The sequence below is a fragment of the Manis pentadactyla genome, chromosome 4 (assembly GCF_030020395.1).
Source record: "Manis pentadactyla isolate mManPen7 chromosome 4, mManPen7.hap1, whole genome shotgun sequence".
Taxonomy (NCBI): Eukaryota; Metazoa; Chordata; class Mammalia; order Pholidota; family Manidae; genus Manis; species Manis pentadactyla.
This window is the reverse complement of record NC_080022.1, coordinates 165,879,425-165,893,445: the sequence shown is the minus strand read 5'-3', so window position 1 is coordinate 165,893,445 and position 14,021 is coordinate 165,879,425. Positions and strand designations below refer to the sequence as shown.

The 14,021-nt window shown below is 40.3% G+C and overlaps 1 protein-coding gene across 7 annotated transcripts in view; it reads right to left on the bottom strand.

Moving 5' to 3' along the window:
* Positions 1-916: 916 nt before the first annotated feature.
* Positions 917-14,021, bottom strand: part of SPOP (speckle type BTB/POZ protein) — a 66,033-nt gene continuing 52,928 nt past the window's right edge. For all 7 annotated transcript variants that reach the window (XM_036879681.2, XM_036879680.2, XM_057501378.1 and 4 more), the window contains 5 exons: positions 10,931-11,108; positions 8,196-8,251; positions 7,578-7,700; positions 3,748-3,890; positions 917-2,522 (listed from right to left, as the gene is read on the bottom strand). In XM_036879681.2, coding sequence (XP_036735576.1) covers positions 2,378-2,522; positions 3,748-3,890; positions 7,578-7,700; positions 8,196-8,251; positions 10,931-11,108 — 645 coding nt within the window. In that variant the 3' untranslated portion in view covers positions 917-2,377. The remainder of the gene's footprint in view (positions 2,523-3,747; positions 3,891-7,577; positions 7,701-8,195; positions 8,252-10,930; positions 11,109-14,021) is intronic.

Sequence of the window (14,021 nt, the reverse complement as noted above, 5' to 3'; positions counted from 1 at the left end):
CCCTCAACTCAAGCTTTCTGAGCAGGAGGAAAGCAAATCTGGAACAGGTTTGTCCTCCTGGGCCCTCTGAAGAAAAGGCTGGCAGAGAAACCTTTCCAGGGCTTTGCTCTGGCTATCCCCACAAGAAGGACACTTTACCTCAGATTTCCCACCTCAGCATTTCAGAAATGGCACTGCCTTCAGTTACCAACATGATCTTTTCAGGGTACTACATGAGAACAGCTGTCACTCAACAGCTTTTTGATCTTAGGCATGTCACTTGAGTTCTCTGTGTTTCAACTTCCCTCATGCATAAAATGGGAAGAAGATATTACCCTTATCACTTGTCCTACCAAACTCATCAAGTTGTTGGGAAGTTCAAATGTGGTACTGTGTATGAAGCTTTGCTGGCAAGTGAGGCCTGCTGAGCAAACACAGTTAACTTGAAGGACACCATGGGCAGGAGATTCTGTGTGTGCCCTGATCCCTGGGTCTGCGTGCTGGTCTGGAAAGTGAGGATGAGGAGGCACAGGGAGCTGCCGTAACGGGGAGATCTGGGCACCTCCTCACTTAGGTGATGTTCAGGAGGAAACCAAGAAGTGCAATGGAGTGGTTTCCAGCAGGCAAAGCCTGTCTTTGGTTATACTGATGTGACTCCATTGTAGAGGTGGCAAGATGAATGAAAATTGAAAAATTTGGGAAGGTTACAGTCATTGAAGGGAAATGGAAGGTGAAATACATTAAGTCTCTATCCAAGGTCAAGTAACAATACCTTGGCCAGATGGCCAATGCGTTTTCCAGTGTATCCCGCTGCCCTATCCCTCCCTGTCCAACACTACCATGACAAAGGCCGAGGAGCCTAGAGCATTCTTGTGAGCCTACTGGGAATTCAGGGATCACCTTTTCTGGAAACACATCAAGTCAGTGACAGAACCAGTCAAGAGACAGTAATTTCCCTTTATTTAATCTCCACATTCATGTCCCCTTGATCTCTTTATATTGAGCTAAGAGAGATTGGGAATTTGGTCTTAAAACATGTAGGGTGCAGAAAAGCCCACTTCCATTACCTGCCTTGGCAGAGGCAGGAGCCTGGTCCCTCATGAGAACGTGGACTGTGAGATACTCCAGGACAGGAGACAGGCAGACGCTGGTAGCTCACAAAGGAAATTTGAGATTAGGGAGATACAATAAATCCCTACTGCTTAGACGTTTCAAACATAATCTCTGCAAGCTGAAGGATCAAACCAGGCCTTCAAAAATCCCTCAAGGAACTCAGACCTAAAGATAAGCCAGGTGAGTGAAACAAAAGACCAGAGATACCACACAGTACAAAATAGTAATTATTTATATTTTCAAAAAGAAAAAAATTTAACATTTGGAAGTTCTCCCTTGTAGGAAAGGGGCAAATTGGAAGGAACAGGACTGGCTCCTCTGCAGGTGGCAAGTCAGGTACAAACAGTTGAGCAATCTGGGCTGGGATTTTTTTCAGACAGCATTAATAATAAAATTTCCTTTTCTCTTCTTTTTGTTCTGTTTTTGTTTTTTTAGAAAAGGCAGGGAGGGAGGAGAAATAAAATCAGAGAAAAATGCCAAAAAAACATTTTCCACAATATCTAAAAACAGAGAACCATAGTTCTTGTCAAGACAGTATGAATTCTGGATGAATTATTCTTTCCAGTTTTCCACACCAATAAAGATTTTTTGCAAAAGCCACCATATCAGAACACTCATCTTCCAGATCAAATAACCTCCTTCCCCTTTCGCCTTTACTTCATTTTTCATAAAAGGATGTATTCTGTTCTTGCAAACAGTAAGTGCTAACAAGAGAGCTGCTCTTCAGATACTTGTATGGTGGTGAGGAGTTTGCATAAATATGCAAGTTTTAGCACAGTTGATTGGACTAAAATTTCTCTCAACATAAATACTACTGGAATCCACAAACTGATTTTTGAGAAATTCTGCAAAAATCCTTTCTTCTTTCCTTTTTCCCTTCTCTTAAAACTATTTTTTTTTCCTTTTTGCTCCAGGCGCCTGATGATTTGTTCTGCTCAGTCAAATGCAGACACGTTTCTCTGAAGTACCACCGCTGGAATGTCCTCAGGGCCAGCGCCTAAGCTGAATCCCCACAGTATCAAACTCTCGGCCAGGCCAAAGGGAACACAGTGACGCAGCAACAGGGTTTTCATTGGGTTGAACAGCCCCAAGTCCCGGGCCCTTCCCTCCCCCCGTTCCCCCAAGTTTATTTAGTGCTGTTTAAAAGTCTGGGGCCACGGTGCAGTCTTTTCCCCCCACAACAGAGTGAAAGCTCCACAGATCGCGCTGTCTACCTGGTAGACAGTGGCAGCAACGGTGGCTGCCTCTTCTAGAAAATAAACGGAGTCTTACAACAGGCAGGATCTTAGGACTGCTTCAGGCGCTTGCGCGGGGGTCCCAGAAAAGGGCACTGTGCTGAAGCCAGAGAGCGGTATGCCTCAGCCACCAAGTGGGGATGTGAGACCACCATTGACTTCCACCCAGAGGTCTCCAAGACGTCCGAAGCATGACTAGGAGAAACGGGCAGACATGGGTTACCAAAAGAGTGAACACAGGATAGCTACTTTCCCAGAGTTTGCTGTGAGGGGTGTCACTATAAGAAACCCCCAGAAAGGACCCTTGATATGCATGAGAATTTGCTTATGAGACAATATGAAGAGAGATGACGTGATTGTGGCTGTTGTTACTCTAAAAAACAGGACTTCGAGCCATTCTACTCTCACATCCAAAAGGTGAAATGCTCCTCTCCCTTGTCAATGCTCTTCATATTCACTGGGGATGCTAATGAAGAGTAGGAGCCAGGGCTCTCTCCGTCAGAGAGCACCAAGCCACCATCTGGCTTTGCCATTTTTTAGGCCCAGAACCACAGAGCAGATCAGAGCCTAGCGCCTATCTGACTATCAACAGGAGGGGATAGCAACCAAGCTCCAATGAATGGTTAACATTTACAAGTGCCCAGCAGAGGAGCACTCACTAGAACTAATCTTTAGTGATCTCTTCCCTCCCTCTTTTGCCTCAGTTGGTAATTCCTTTGAAACAATCTTAAAAACAGACTTAGAGGACGTTGTTTCCTTTTTGGGAGTATCTTATGTGGTGAATAACATTCACTCATCTACAAGTACTACTGTGAGGGCTTCCTAAGGCCTGCTTCTCTTGCTTGGGTTTTTTTCAACCTTTGCTCCCCATCAGGCAAGCGAGCAGAACATGCTCCACTGAGAATTACTTCAGAAAGTAATATGGCCACGTCATGTATCACTTAGGATGAAGGACTAGACCTACTGGAGTGAACATTTCTTTCGCAAAACAGTATCTAATAACCTCACCTACTGATTATTCCTTCTCTTTTCTCCATTCCACTATCAACTGTTAGACATTTTACTAAGTCATACAAAATGTACTTTTGTTCTCCCAGAGAACATGTCTATTTGTCTTTTATTAAGCCAGAGAGTGTGAGGTGAAGATGCTATCATTTGGGGCACACAGCTTTTTCAGGCCAGCAAGTTACCATTTTCATCAATTCCGATCACCTCAGGAAGTAAAACACCTCACTTACCAGTGAGATTAGATCCATGAAAGCAAAACTGCCTTCCACGACAAAGGGAAAGAGGAAAGCTCAGTACTTTCTACTAAAAGGTTAACGTAGCCCCTGGCCTGTTTTACTCACTAACTCAAAGTCTTTCTCATTTCTCTAGCTATCCCAACTATCCTGAAAGCGCTTGGAAGATGCCAACTCACTAGTTGATGAAATCCACTGCCTGAGTTTTCAATTGATCTGCGCTGTGCAGGTCAGCCAAGATGAGAATTTCTGCAGCGTTCTCCACAGAGAGGTTACTGCAGAGGGCGTCTTCACACATGACCTTTAAGCGCTCCAGGGCATACTGTAAGACACAAAGCACTGCTGTTGACAGGGCAAGAAGAGCTCTGGGCTGACCGCTACTGAAGCTGTTTTCTTCAGCAAATCATCATTGAACTGGATACCCAAACAAAACCTCACAGAGCATGAGAAAGCTCCTGGTGCAATTCTAAAATATGACCAGACTCTGAAGGCAGAAATAAAGACAGCTAAAATAAGCTGCACAGTGGCCATTCAAGTTCTCAAGTTTACCTATTAAAAATTGGCAATTATGGAGCAGACCCACTTCCTCAAGTTTCCCCCACTGTATCTATGATTAAAGTGTTTCTTCAGCCATCACCACCTACCCTCCCCTACATTGGGGCATTAGTCTGCTTCAAGTCAACAGGACATTACATTTTAAATTTCTGTAATCCTTTCATTTACAGCCAGACTAGGGTGAAGCACAGTCCTTTATACTTAAGCACTGCTGCCACTAGCCTGACAGGGTATCCCAGCTGGCCCATCAGGCTGCAAAAAGGAGCCCTGTGGTGACTTCCACCAGCATGTCTGCCACTAGTTGTTCCTGAATGAGGGTCAACCAAAGGCCTCTTTTTAAACAGAGAAGGATAAATGGAGTCTGTTTTTTTGGATTGAGGTTAAGACTATCAGAGTAGAAGAACAAAGCAATAGAGAGCCTGGAGCCAGTTTTTAGTCTAACTTCCTGTTTTCCAAGTAAAGGGTATAAATGATCTGGAAATGAAGGCCTATGTTAATAGTGGCCATATTTGACCTAGCTGATTTGTTTTGATGCAACTATACTACTTACGCTCTCAAATATGAAAATATGAGCTTATTAAGGAACTTCAGGGATAAAAGCCACAAAATAAAATGTCATTAATCAGTTCAGAGTTCACAAGAGAGCAGTGTGCTTTGAGGGCATCCACACTCTCTAGACAAGGCCTATCCTGAGGGCCTGAAAACTCAGTGAATGACACTATACTCCCCCCTCTAGGCTGAATCATGACAGTCAAACTAGGACAATTTTATTTTTATGAATTCTGCGTGAGGAGGCCTATCTGCTGGCATTGTGATCTCCTATAGCAAAAAAGAGTTTATTGGTTTTGGTACAGCTTTAATTTTTTACATTTGAGAAACTGAAGAACAGTTTTCATGGAAAACTGGAATGACACTAGAAAAGCAAGAAATTAGTTTGCCATTTTTGTTTTAAAAGGCTGGAAAAGGTTGAGTAAATGCTCAGTTTTTATATAGTACTACACAGAATATTCTTTTTAACCTTCCTTAATATATTCTTTTAAAAGGACTTTACTGTGAATAGCTCTGGTCCCTACTGCATAATTAGACAAAAGTAGCCATTCTTGTCCCTTGGGGGACAAAGTTTTTTTCTTAATTATGCTTCTGAAAAAAACTGCCTAATGGCACTACTTACCCAAGAGATTGAAATTGTGTCTCCCAGGCCTGACCAACGTGTTTTGTTTTGTTTTTGGTCTAATTACACATGTCCCCAAGAGACTGGAAAAGCTCAGAAGAAGCTGTTTCAGCCTCTTGGGTAAATTCTAGATGTTTAGATCCTTCCATGAAAGATTTCTTATTCTGTTTTCCTGAAGCTCACACGGAGTTATAAAGGTAAAATGTATTCAAATAAGCTTGGAGCAAAGAATGCTTAATGGGAAATTCTGAATGGAATTTACAATCGCACCCTTCAGTTACTCTCATTCATAAGTTTAAAGCACTGATGTGATTCAACTGCTTTATCTTTTAAAACTATAAGTTAACAGGCTGTATTGAAAATACCAGCCAAAGAATGTCAATTCAGCTAATCCCCAAGCACCATGCACTCATAGTAGGTTCCCAATAGGTTCTCTGGCTGAGGAGCAGAAATGAAAACCCAGGGACACAAATGTCTAACCCTGGTTCTGAGAACATACAACTCTGAGCCTCAGTATTTCTGTATAAAAAGTGGGCCTTGTGATATTACTCACTCTCATAGAAACTAGAAGATGAGGGTAAATGCCTGTTAAGTATAAACAAGAGTACTTCATTCAAAGTCAGAGGGCAGATGAGGCAGAATTGTTATTAACTCCTGTTTATACAAATCAGGCATGGGCTGTGTCTTCTACTTCCCCAGAGCTCACAGTGAATATCTTCTCATTGTCTCCACAAAAGCAAGTTTCCTCTGGTCAGAGCTGAACTAGACTGGAAGGGCATGGAATGTTCCCATTGCTTAATTTTACTACTAAAATCTTGAAAAGTAATAAGAAGGACAGAGCTATTATTCAATCCTTTTCATCAGTAGCACTGATTGGGTTTACACGTCTCATCTCTACAAACACTCCAAAAAGCTGAGCAATAAAGGTAAAACTTCCCCTGTCAACCCCAGCACTTTCCTCTGTCCTTCCTCAGGGGTACAAGGGAGGTGGAAGGAGACTACTCCCCAGTGAGTTAATCCTGAGAAGGCTCTAGTGCCCTTTGATCTGAGCCAGCTTGGCCCTCAGGTGGGTGCTGTAGCACCATGGCAGGAAGGGGAGGCATTTCCAGCAGAGAACCATCTTTCTCAAGGGGCTGCTGCTGGCCGGGTTTAACACCCTTGCCTCAACCACCCACAAGACAAGAAAAGCTTTCACAGGATAACTAGCCAAACTGTCACCATCACCCCCAAACCCAACCTGGTTATATTCCCTCAGACCAGGGCCTGGAAGGACGAGTCACAGAACTCTCTCTGATGTAACTACACAATGAAAGTCAGTTTTTGAAAGTACATTTTGGGGAACGCTAATCCCCAGAAGTCAGGAGAAGGATTCCACATTAGCAGAATTGGAGAAATGCTATCATACTTCCTTTCAGAATACTCACAGTGCACATTAACACACTAAAAGTTCTAAGAAATCCTGCAGTAAAGCAGCAACACACACAAACCCTAATTTGAGTAGGTTAAATCAGTGTTTCACTAACCTCTTCCCCCAAGCCTTATTTTGGGACTCACTAGCCTATTGTTTTAGGTAATCACCATACTTCCTTGATTCTAAGACCCACATTTTTATTTTCATACTTTAACATCTCTCAAATCGAAATGTGTCTTATAATCAAAGTACACATTTCCTATAATAGTATTTCTTTTTTCCCCAAGAGCTATTAATCATCTTACAATTTTGTAGGGGGAGACTAATAACCATAATGTTGTTCAAGTAATTGTACATTAATGATATAAAAAAAAATCATCTTATAATTTTGAATACGACCTATCTCAATAACTACTTAGGTAAAAGTTGAATATGCTAACTAGGACACTGGGTAAAAGATTATTCTCTTTTTGACAAAGTTTAAATAAAAGTTAATGAACTCAAGGACATTTTGTAAATTATAAAGCCAAACTATAAATTATAAATCCACATTAGTATTATCTAAATCTTGAATATCACTGTAGTTAAATTTGAGATGGGGAAGAGAAGAGAGGTAAACATCAAAGTTATCCTTCCTTTCCACAGTCAGGGCGACTGAATAATTTACCACGCAAAGCAGGGCACTTGTGAAAATAAAAAGGGTGCCTATCAGGTAACTGTGCTGTTGGAACACAAATGTAAGCCAGGATTGCCCCTGCCAATCTAAGGTATGTGCTCATGTTACCTACAATGCAATATAGAAGCTGAGGCAAAAAACTCAAAAGGTCACAGAAACTCCTAGTCTTGTGATTATTTTTCTATCCTTATCCTACCTTGTCAGCAGCTGCCAGCAAATCGTCAGCCATTTTGTCGAGGTTCGGAGCCTTCCCGGTGTAAATGAAGCACATCATTTCCTTAAAAACTTCAGGCTCCACATCGTTGATTTCAACCCGATTCTATGCCAGAAAAACTGAAAATGAGAAACATTCCAACAGAACAAAAATCCCTAAATAATTTTCATGACTTTAATCTCTGGTAAGGAATGAGGTTTGTATTATTAAAATCTAACATGAATGGAAAATTTCTCTTTGCCCTATTTGATTATAATAGCCTTTTCCCTCATCACACATACCACCTTTGTTTTCTCATATACAACAGCAAAACAACTATGTATTTGGTTTTTCATCTTTCTTTTCCTGAGTAAACAGGCATGTCTAATACCCTCGCCCAAAATTGCTGGGAGGACCTGCCTGGGACAGGGTAGGTCTGTTTTAACTAGGTGGCTTCCAGGACACCTCTCTCTGCTCTCAGAAAGTGTCCATTCAGACAACCGTATTCCATTTAGTAACACAATAAAAAAAAAATTAGGAAAATAAATCAGCTGTCAAATTGGGAAACCATGTGAATCTAGTCACACGGATAAAAAGACATATCTTCATCTTGTTACATACCTTTTTGCTCTCCTCCATTTCATGTTCAAACATGGCACTAAAAACTGGAGAACGGGCTACAGAATGAAAGGGAGACAAGGCAGATGTGTTATCACACTGATATCTCTTGGCTCTTCTGTCATGAAGAAGAGACCATTTTCTTTCCCATCCCATTGTTACAGAAAAGGGTCTCAGTGTAAAATGATAACAGAATTTAAAAATTCCTTTCTTCTTATATTATACCAATAGGTGAATACTAATAATGCATAAGGGAAAAAAAGAACCCACTACTTTGAAAATTATTTCTCATTAGCTCCATTCCAACCTTCTTATTTCAAGAAAATTACTCAAAGTAGCACATGGGATGATGATATATCCTCTGGGTAAATCTGGGGGTTCACGGTCTAAGCAGGGTGTCCTAGTACCTATATTTTTGACTACGACAATGACACCTATTTCCTCCACTTCCAGGGGCCACAGAGCAAAGAGGTCAAGAAGAGAGCTCAAAAGCATCCACTAACTAGGTGAAGTACATGATTGTCCACGGTAGGTTCTGTCCCTCTGAGCCAAACATTCTCAACAGATATGAGGATGCCTCAACGAGGCAAAAACAAAACATAACAAAACACCTTAGATATTACAATCATTTGTGGCCTTTCAAAGCTCAACCCTATCTGACAAAATCTTACTCCTTAGTATTTAATCTCTCCCATTAGCGATAATTTAATTTTTTTCCTTAGGGGTAGGAATAATGAAAAAAGGTTGAGAAACAGTGTTCTAAGCCATGCCCATTCTAAGCCAATTTAATGAACACTATGAAAAACAGGGAAACCTAATTTCAACAGTGGAAGTTAATAAAAGGCCTAAGAACTCAAATTTTGTCATGTTGTCCAATAAATCAGTGGTTTTGGTGAAAGTTGAGACTACCAATCTCTACCTGAGAGAGGAGGAACATATGGAATATATATACAGTAGGACTTTGAGCTAACAGGTAACTAGAACTTTGACTTACAGTTTATGTCAGAAAGGACTCATTTTAGATCTGCCATTTTCTAACCACATAATCTTGGGCAAATCGCCTAACACTCTAAGCCTCAATGTTTTAATCTACTCCAAAAGGATATTAATTCTCATTGTTCTTATCTCAGAAGGCTTATAGATGATAAAGTACTAAATAAACACATTACAGAAGTTGAAGACTAAGGGCTGATGTTTTTAATAAAGAGGGAAGAATCCAAGCAGCAATATGCTTAGAGGTTCTACAGTGCATAGACAGAAGGTGCTGCTAAGACAATAAACAAAGTCACCCAAGGAGAATGAAGAAAGTGAAAAGATAAGTAAGGCAGACCCTCAGAGATCACCAGTGTCTAAAGGGAAGGACAGGTAAAGTGGAGGGAGGCCACGCACTAGAAGTGGCCAGAGAACCAGGAGAAAGGAGTCAAAAACTGTATGAACTAAAGAGCCTCTCAAATTTATGAACTAGCAGGCCATGTAACTTTGGGAAACTGCTATTGTGGCATGGAGGTGAGCTGAGGATAAGTGGGAGGAAAGAAGTAGAGACAGTTGAATATGCTAACTCAAGAAGCAGCTCTGAAAAAAGAGAGTAACTACAGAGAGAAGCTTGAGCCTGTTTGCAGGCAGAGAATAAACAGGCAACAGGAGAAAGAGAGACAGTGAAGATACTAGGGTATAACTAGCAGAGTAAGGCTTCTGAAAAGGCAGCATGGAATAGGAAACAGAAGCAGAAATATATAGTCTGCTTTGGATCTGAGAAAGAACGCCACCTCACAGAGAATGCAGGCAAGGTGAGAGGCAAGAGCTAAGGGAGAAGTGCCTTGATTTTTTCTTGGAAGAAGTAGCAAGCAACTCTTCTACGAGTTTGGAGATTAAAGAAGAGTGCTAAAGGTTTGAAATATCTATTGTTGAGAAAAAGAAAGGGAGCTAACTACGCCTCTGCAGAAAAGAGTTCTCGGTAGTGTCAAGGACCTACCTGACTGCGGAGACACTAACCTAAGAGTTAATTACTTCCTTTGGCAATACACTGTAATGCGTAGTTGAGAGAGGGAACAGGAGGATGGTTAGAGGCACCCAGATTGAGGTTTTGCCAGATGTGGACTTTAGAATGATAAGAGCTGAGAGTCTTGGTAAGAAATTTGTTGCCTGAAGGTTCACATGATTTCCTCTTTTGTCTTACGGTCTAAATAGAAGTCTGTGGCTGACTGCTATGCTTGCATGTGAGGTAAAGTCAGTCCTGCCATATTAGCACCTCCTCTGTGTCAGTCTGTTTGGTATTAAAGACCAAGTACCTATTAGATCAAGATCTGATCCTCTATGTCACTGAAAACATTCTTGCTCTTCTAGCATGTTTATACTGAAGTGAGTCCTAAGATCTCCAGGACTGGGGACTTAGTGAGAGTGGTTTAGTCCCGAGTCCAGAATCCTCTCCATTATATCCTAGGTCCCTGTCTAGGGTCTAACCCTGCTATTAGCCAGTGTTTTGACAGCTACAGTCCAGGTGCAAGCCAGTCAGTACACATCATCATTCATTGAAGATGGTGGCCTGTGTCCAGCTACAGGGAACAAGGACAAAAACACTTTTTCCGGAGAGCAGCCTTTTTGGTTATGACAACTTATGTGACCACAACATAAAAACATATTTAGTTGCGGTTTCATGCACTAGTTTAAAAAGTTGGGCGATTATGCAGCCACTATTTTCCCTTGACCACAACTGAAGCTCCCCATGAATAAATACCAACCTGCTAAGATAGCTTTGTGAGCCTGGAATTCCTGGCCAGCAACACACAAACAACAGTCTGTAAACCGGGAATTCTCCCAGAGTCCTCCTAACTCATCTGCCAACCGGCACTCAGGAACCTTCACCATATTCATGGTATTCTGGCCAGAAATGTTGACGGAATCTTGCACCACACTCACCTGTGAAAGACAAGGAAATATATTCCAAAGCTTTTGTTACAGGATTTTTCTTCCCAGTAGGAGAGCTGATTTTCACTTTGTTACTGTAGTACATTCAGATACTAATGTTAGTCATACTGTCCTGAAACCACCTCCACAGATCAAGGCTTCATCTTCGGATCAAGTACTTTCCAGTGGAACACAATGATACGTATTTTGCGTCATCTTAGGATGATGGGGAGAGAGCCCCACAAATCTTCTTCTTCTCTTAACTTCTAATAAGCTCTGCCTCCCCTGCCCTAAAAACCTGGGCAAAGCCGCCAGAGGGAAAACTGACAGAAACAAATGTTAAACCTCAAGTATTTACCTTATTCTGCCTTAAGCAAAAGGTTAAATACAAAGAACTTCTATAGAATCTACTATTTAAATTAAACTCTCTAGAGAGAAGACATTAATAAGCCTAGAAGTATGTCATTTATCTTAGTTGGGTCTTGAACATGAAAATAAAACGCAGTGTCTATAGGGCCTGGTAAATAATTGGCACTGTCTCACAAATATTAATTTATCGAACAGAACTGGGCTTGGAAGGTCTTGCCGGCAGTGATAACTGGGTGGGTATCCCACACCATCGACAACCTTACTCAGTCATTTGTGACAATGACACACAAGATGGCTGGCTCCAACCAGACATGCATTTACAACTTTGGAAGAGAATGATGACAACAGGTTTATATGGGGATCTCCAACATCCACTATGGCTTCAGAAGCAGTTGGATTAACTCTCCAGCCTAGATAAAAATGAAGATAACTTCTAGATGGTTCCATGAAATGCAGATAAATTTGTTAGGATACCAAATGCAAGGATTTATAAATCATGTAACATAATAAAATAAATTTAAGTTACCAAACTGAAGATAAGACTCAGCAGATCAGTTTCCTGCCTAACAACCACTGCTATGCTTCATCCTACAACACAGTATGTTAGAATGTTAAACTCAAAACAGAAATCACAAACTTAAGAGAATGAACTCCCAACTTTTGCTATTTCTACAAGTTAGAGAGTGAGAGGGCTTAGGAATATCCTAAAATGACCCATATTTCTTTTGCCTTAAATGCAGTCATAAACCCAGAGGCAAAGTTAATGCCTCATCCAAATGACCCATAGTCCCTTTTGTTGCAGGAATGAGATATTTATTATCAGGTCAAGAAATTTATTCATTTTGTTTAAAAGTAGCTGCTATGGTCTTGAGCAATGAAGCAGCCAAGTTAATCAATTATGAACGTGCTTAGCATTAGTAGCACATGTTTATCAGAGCCAGATCACAACATTATTTTAAGAGCCCAGGACCCATCACAAACCACCTCGTAGAGATTCTTCCATATCCTAAGTAAGATCCCTAAGTTGGTTCAGCCACTTTGTCCTATTAACACCAAATGTAGAAGTTTCCCGTATACAGTTATAGCTTCAAAATGCTGATTTAAAAAAAGGCAAATACCAGTTAAATCCAACTTCCTCATAGAGAAAGGCAAAAGAATCTCCTGGGATGGCCAATGAAGGGAGTGGAGAATGCTTTTGGCACTGGGTTCCTAAGCTTGAATTAGACCAGGTTGACGGAAGCCCAAAGTCATTACACTTGATGGTAATTTACTAATCTGGGTAAAATGAGCTGGCAAGAACTATGCTGAATTTTAAACTATGGTTACCAGTGGACACCCCCTCTGCTGGTCATATGCATGCCTGGTAATGAGTAGGGCCCAAAGACTGACTCTTCTTGCTGGGGTAATTCCTCTCTCTAGACACAGACAGAACACAGCAGAAAGGAGAATATATCTTTACTGTCTAAGCCAGACTTGTTCTGTAGATATATGGATGCCTGAAATCTCCAGAGCTCTGAATGTCTGGCACCTCTTACCAACATTAAATACGCTTAATTAAAAATAAATTTTAAATGGCATTCACAAATGAGTCTTCAGGGCCCAAACTTTTAACTTAGAAAGGGATTGTTTTCCCTCTGTAAATGATGATGCTAAAATGAGACCATTTTAAGAAAAACTAAAGATTTTTTTAAATGCCAATAGAGTTGACTAAGGAGACTCATTCAGAATTACAGCTGTGAAGATGACGTGACTGTGACATTTATGTCATCTTATAAATGACTGCATGAAAATGTCTCAGGAAGGCTATATAACCCTCTAAATTTCAAGTTGTAAAAGGGCCACACTTTTAAAGGCAATTCCTTTTCTTAAAAAAGAAAATTTCATGAAAGACTGAAGACTATGCCAAGTCTTATACATTTTATCTAAATATAAAAAGTCAAAGTAAAACCAATGGAATTATAATTATCACATATAATCTATATATGATAATTATAATATAATCTATATAATTAAAACAATCAAGAAAAAAATAAGCAGACTGATAGCAGCAGTATTTCTAATCAGAAGAGTAGCAACAATCTAAATATCTATCAACAAGAGAATGAATAAACTGTTGTACATTCATACAATTACACAGCACTAAAAATTTATGTACTATAATTACATCCACAAGATAAACAAATTTCATAAACACAATGTGAAAATAGCAAGTCCTAGATGACCACATACATTCTGATGTCATTTTATAAAGCTAAAAAACAAGCTAAACACTAAATTGTTCAGAAATATAAATAACAAACAAAGGAATGATAACACAATTTAAAATAGCTATTTATTATCATCCTTCTGAGTGGGAGACAACAGTTCTAAGGTATAGGAAGAAGCATACACAGGTTAGTTCCAAGTTACTGGTAATGTTGGGCTGGGTGCCAGGCTTACTACATTATCATGTTTTACAACCTATCATAATGTTACATATTAAATCACCATTTCTGTAGGTAAGGATCAAATACTGGTATTTTCAGACACTTCAACTAATATAATCAAATAATTCAT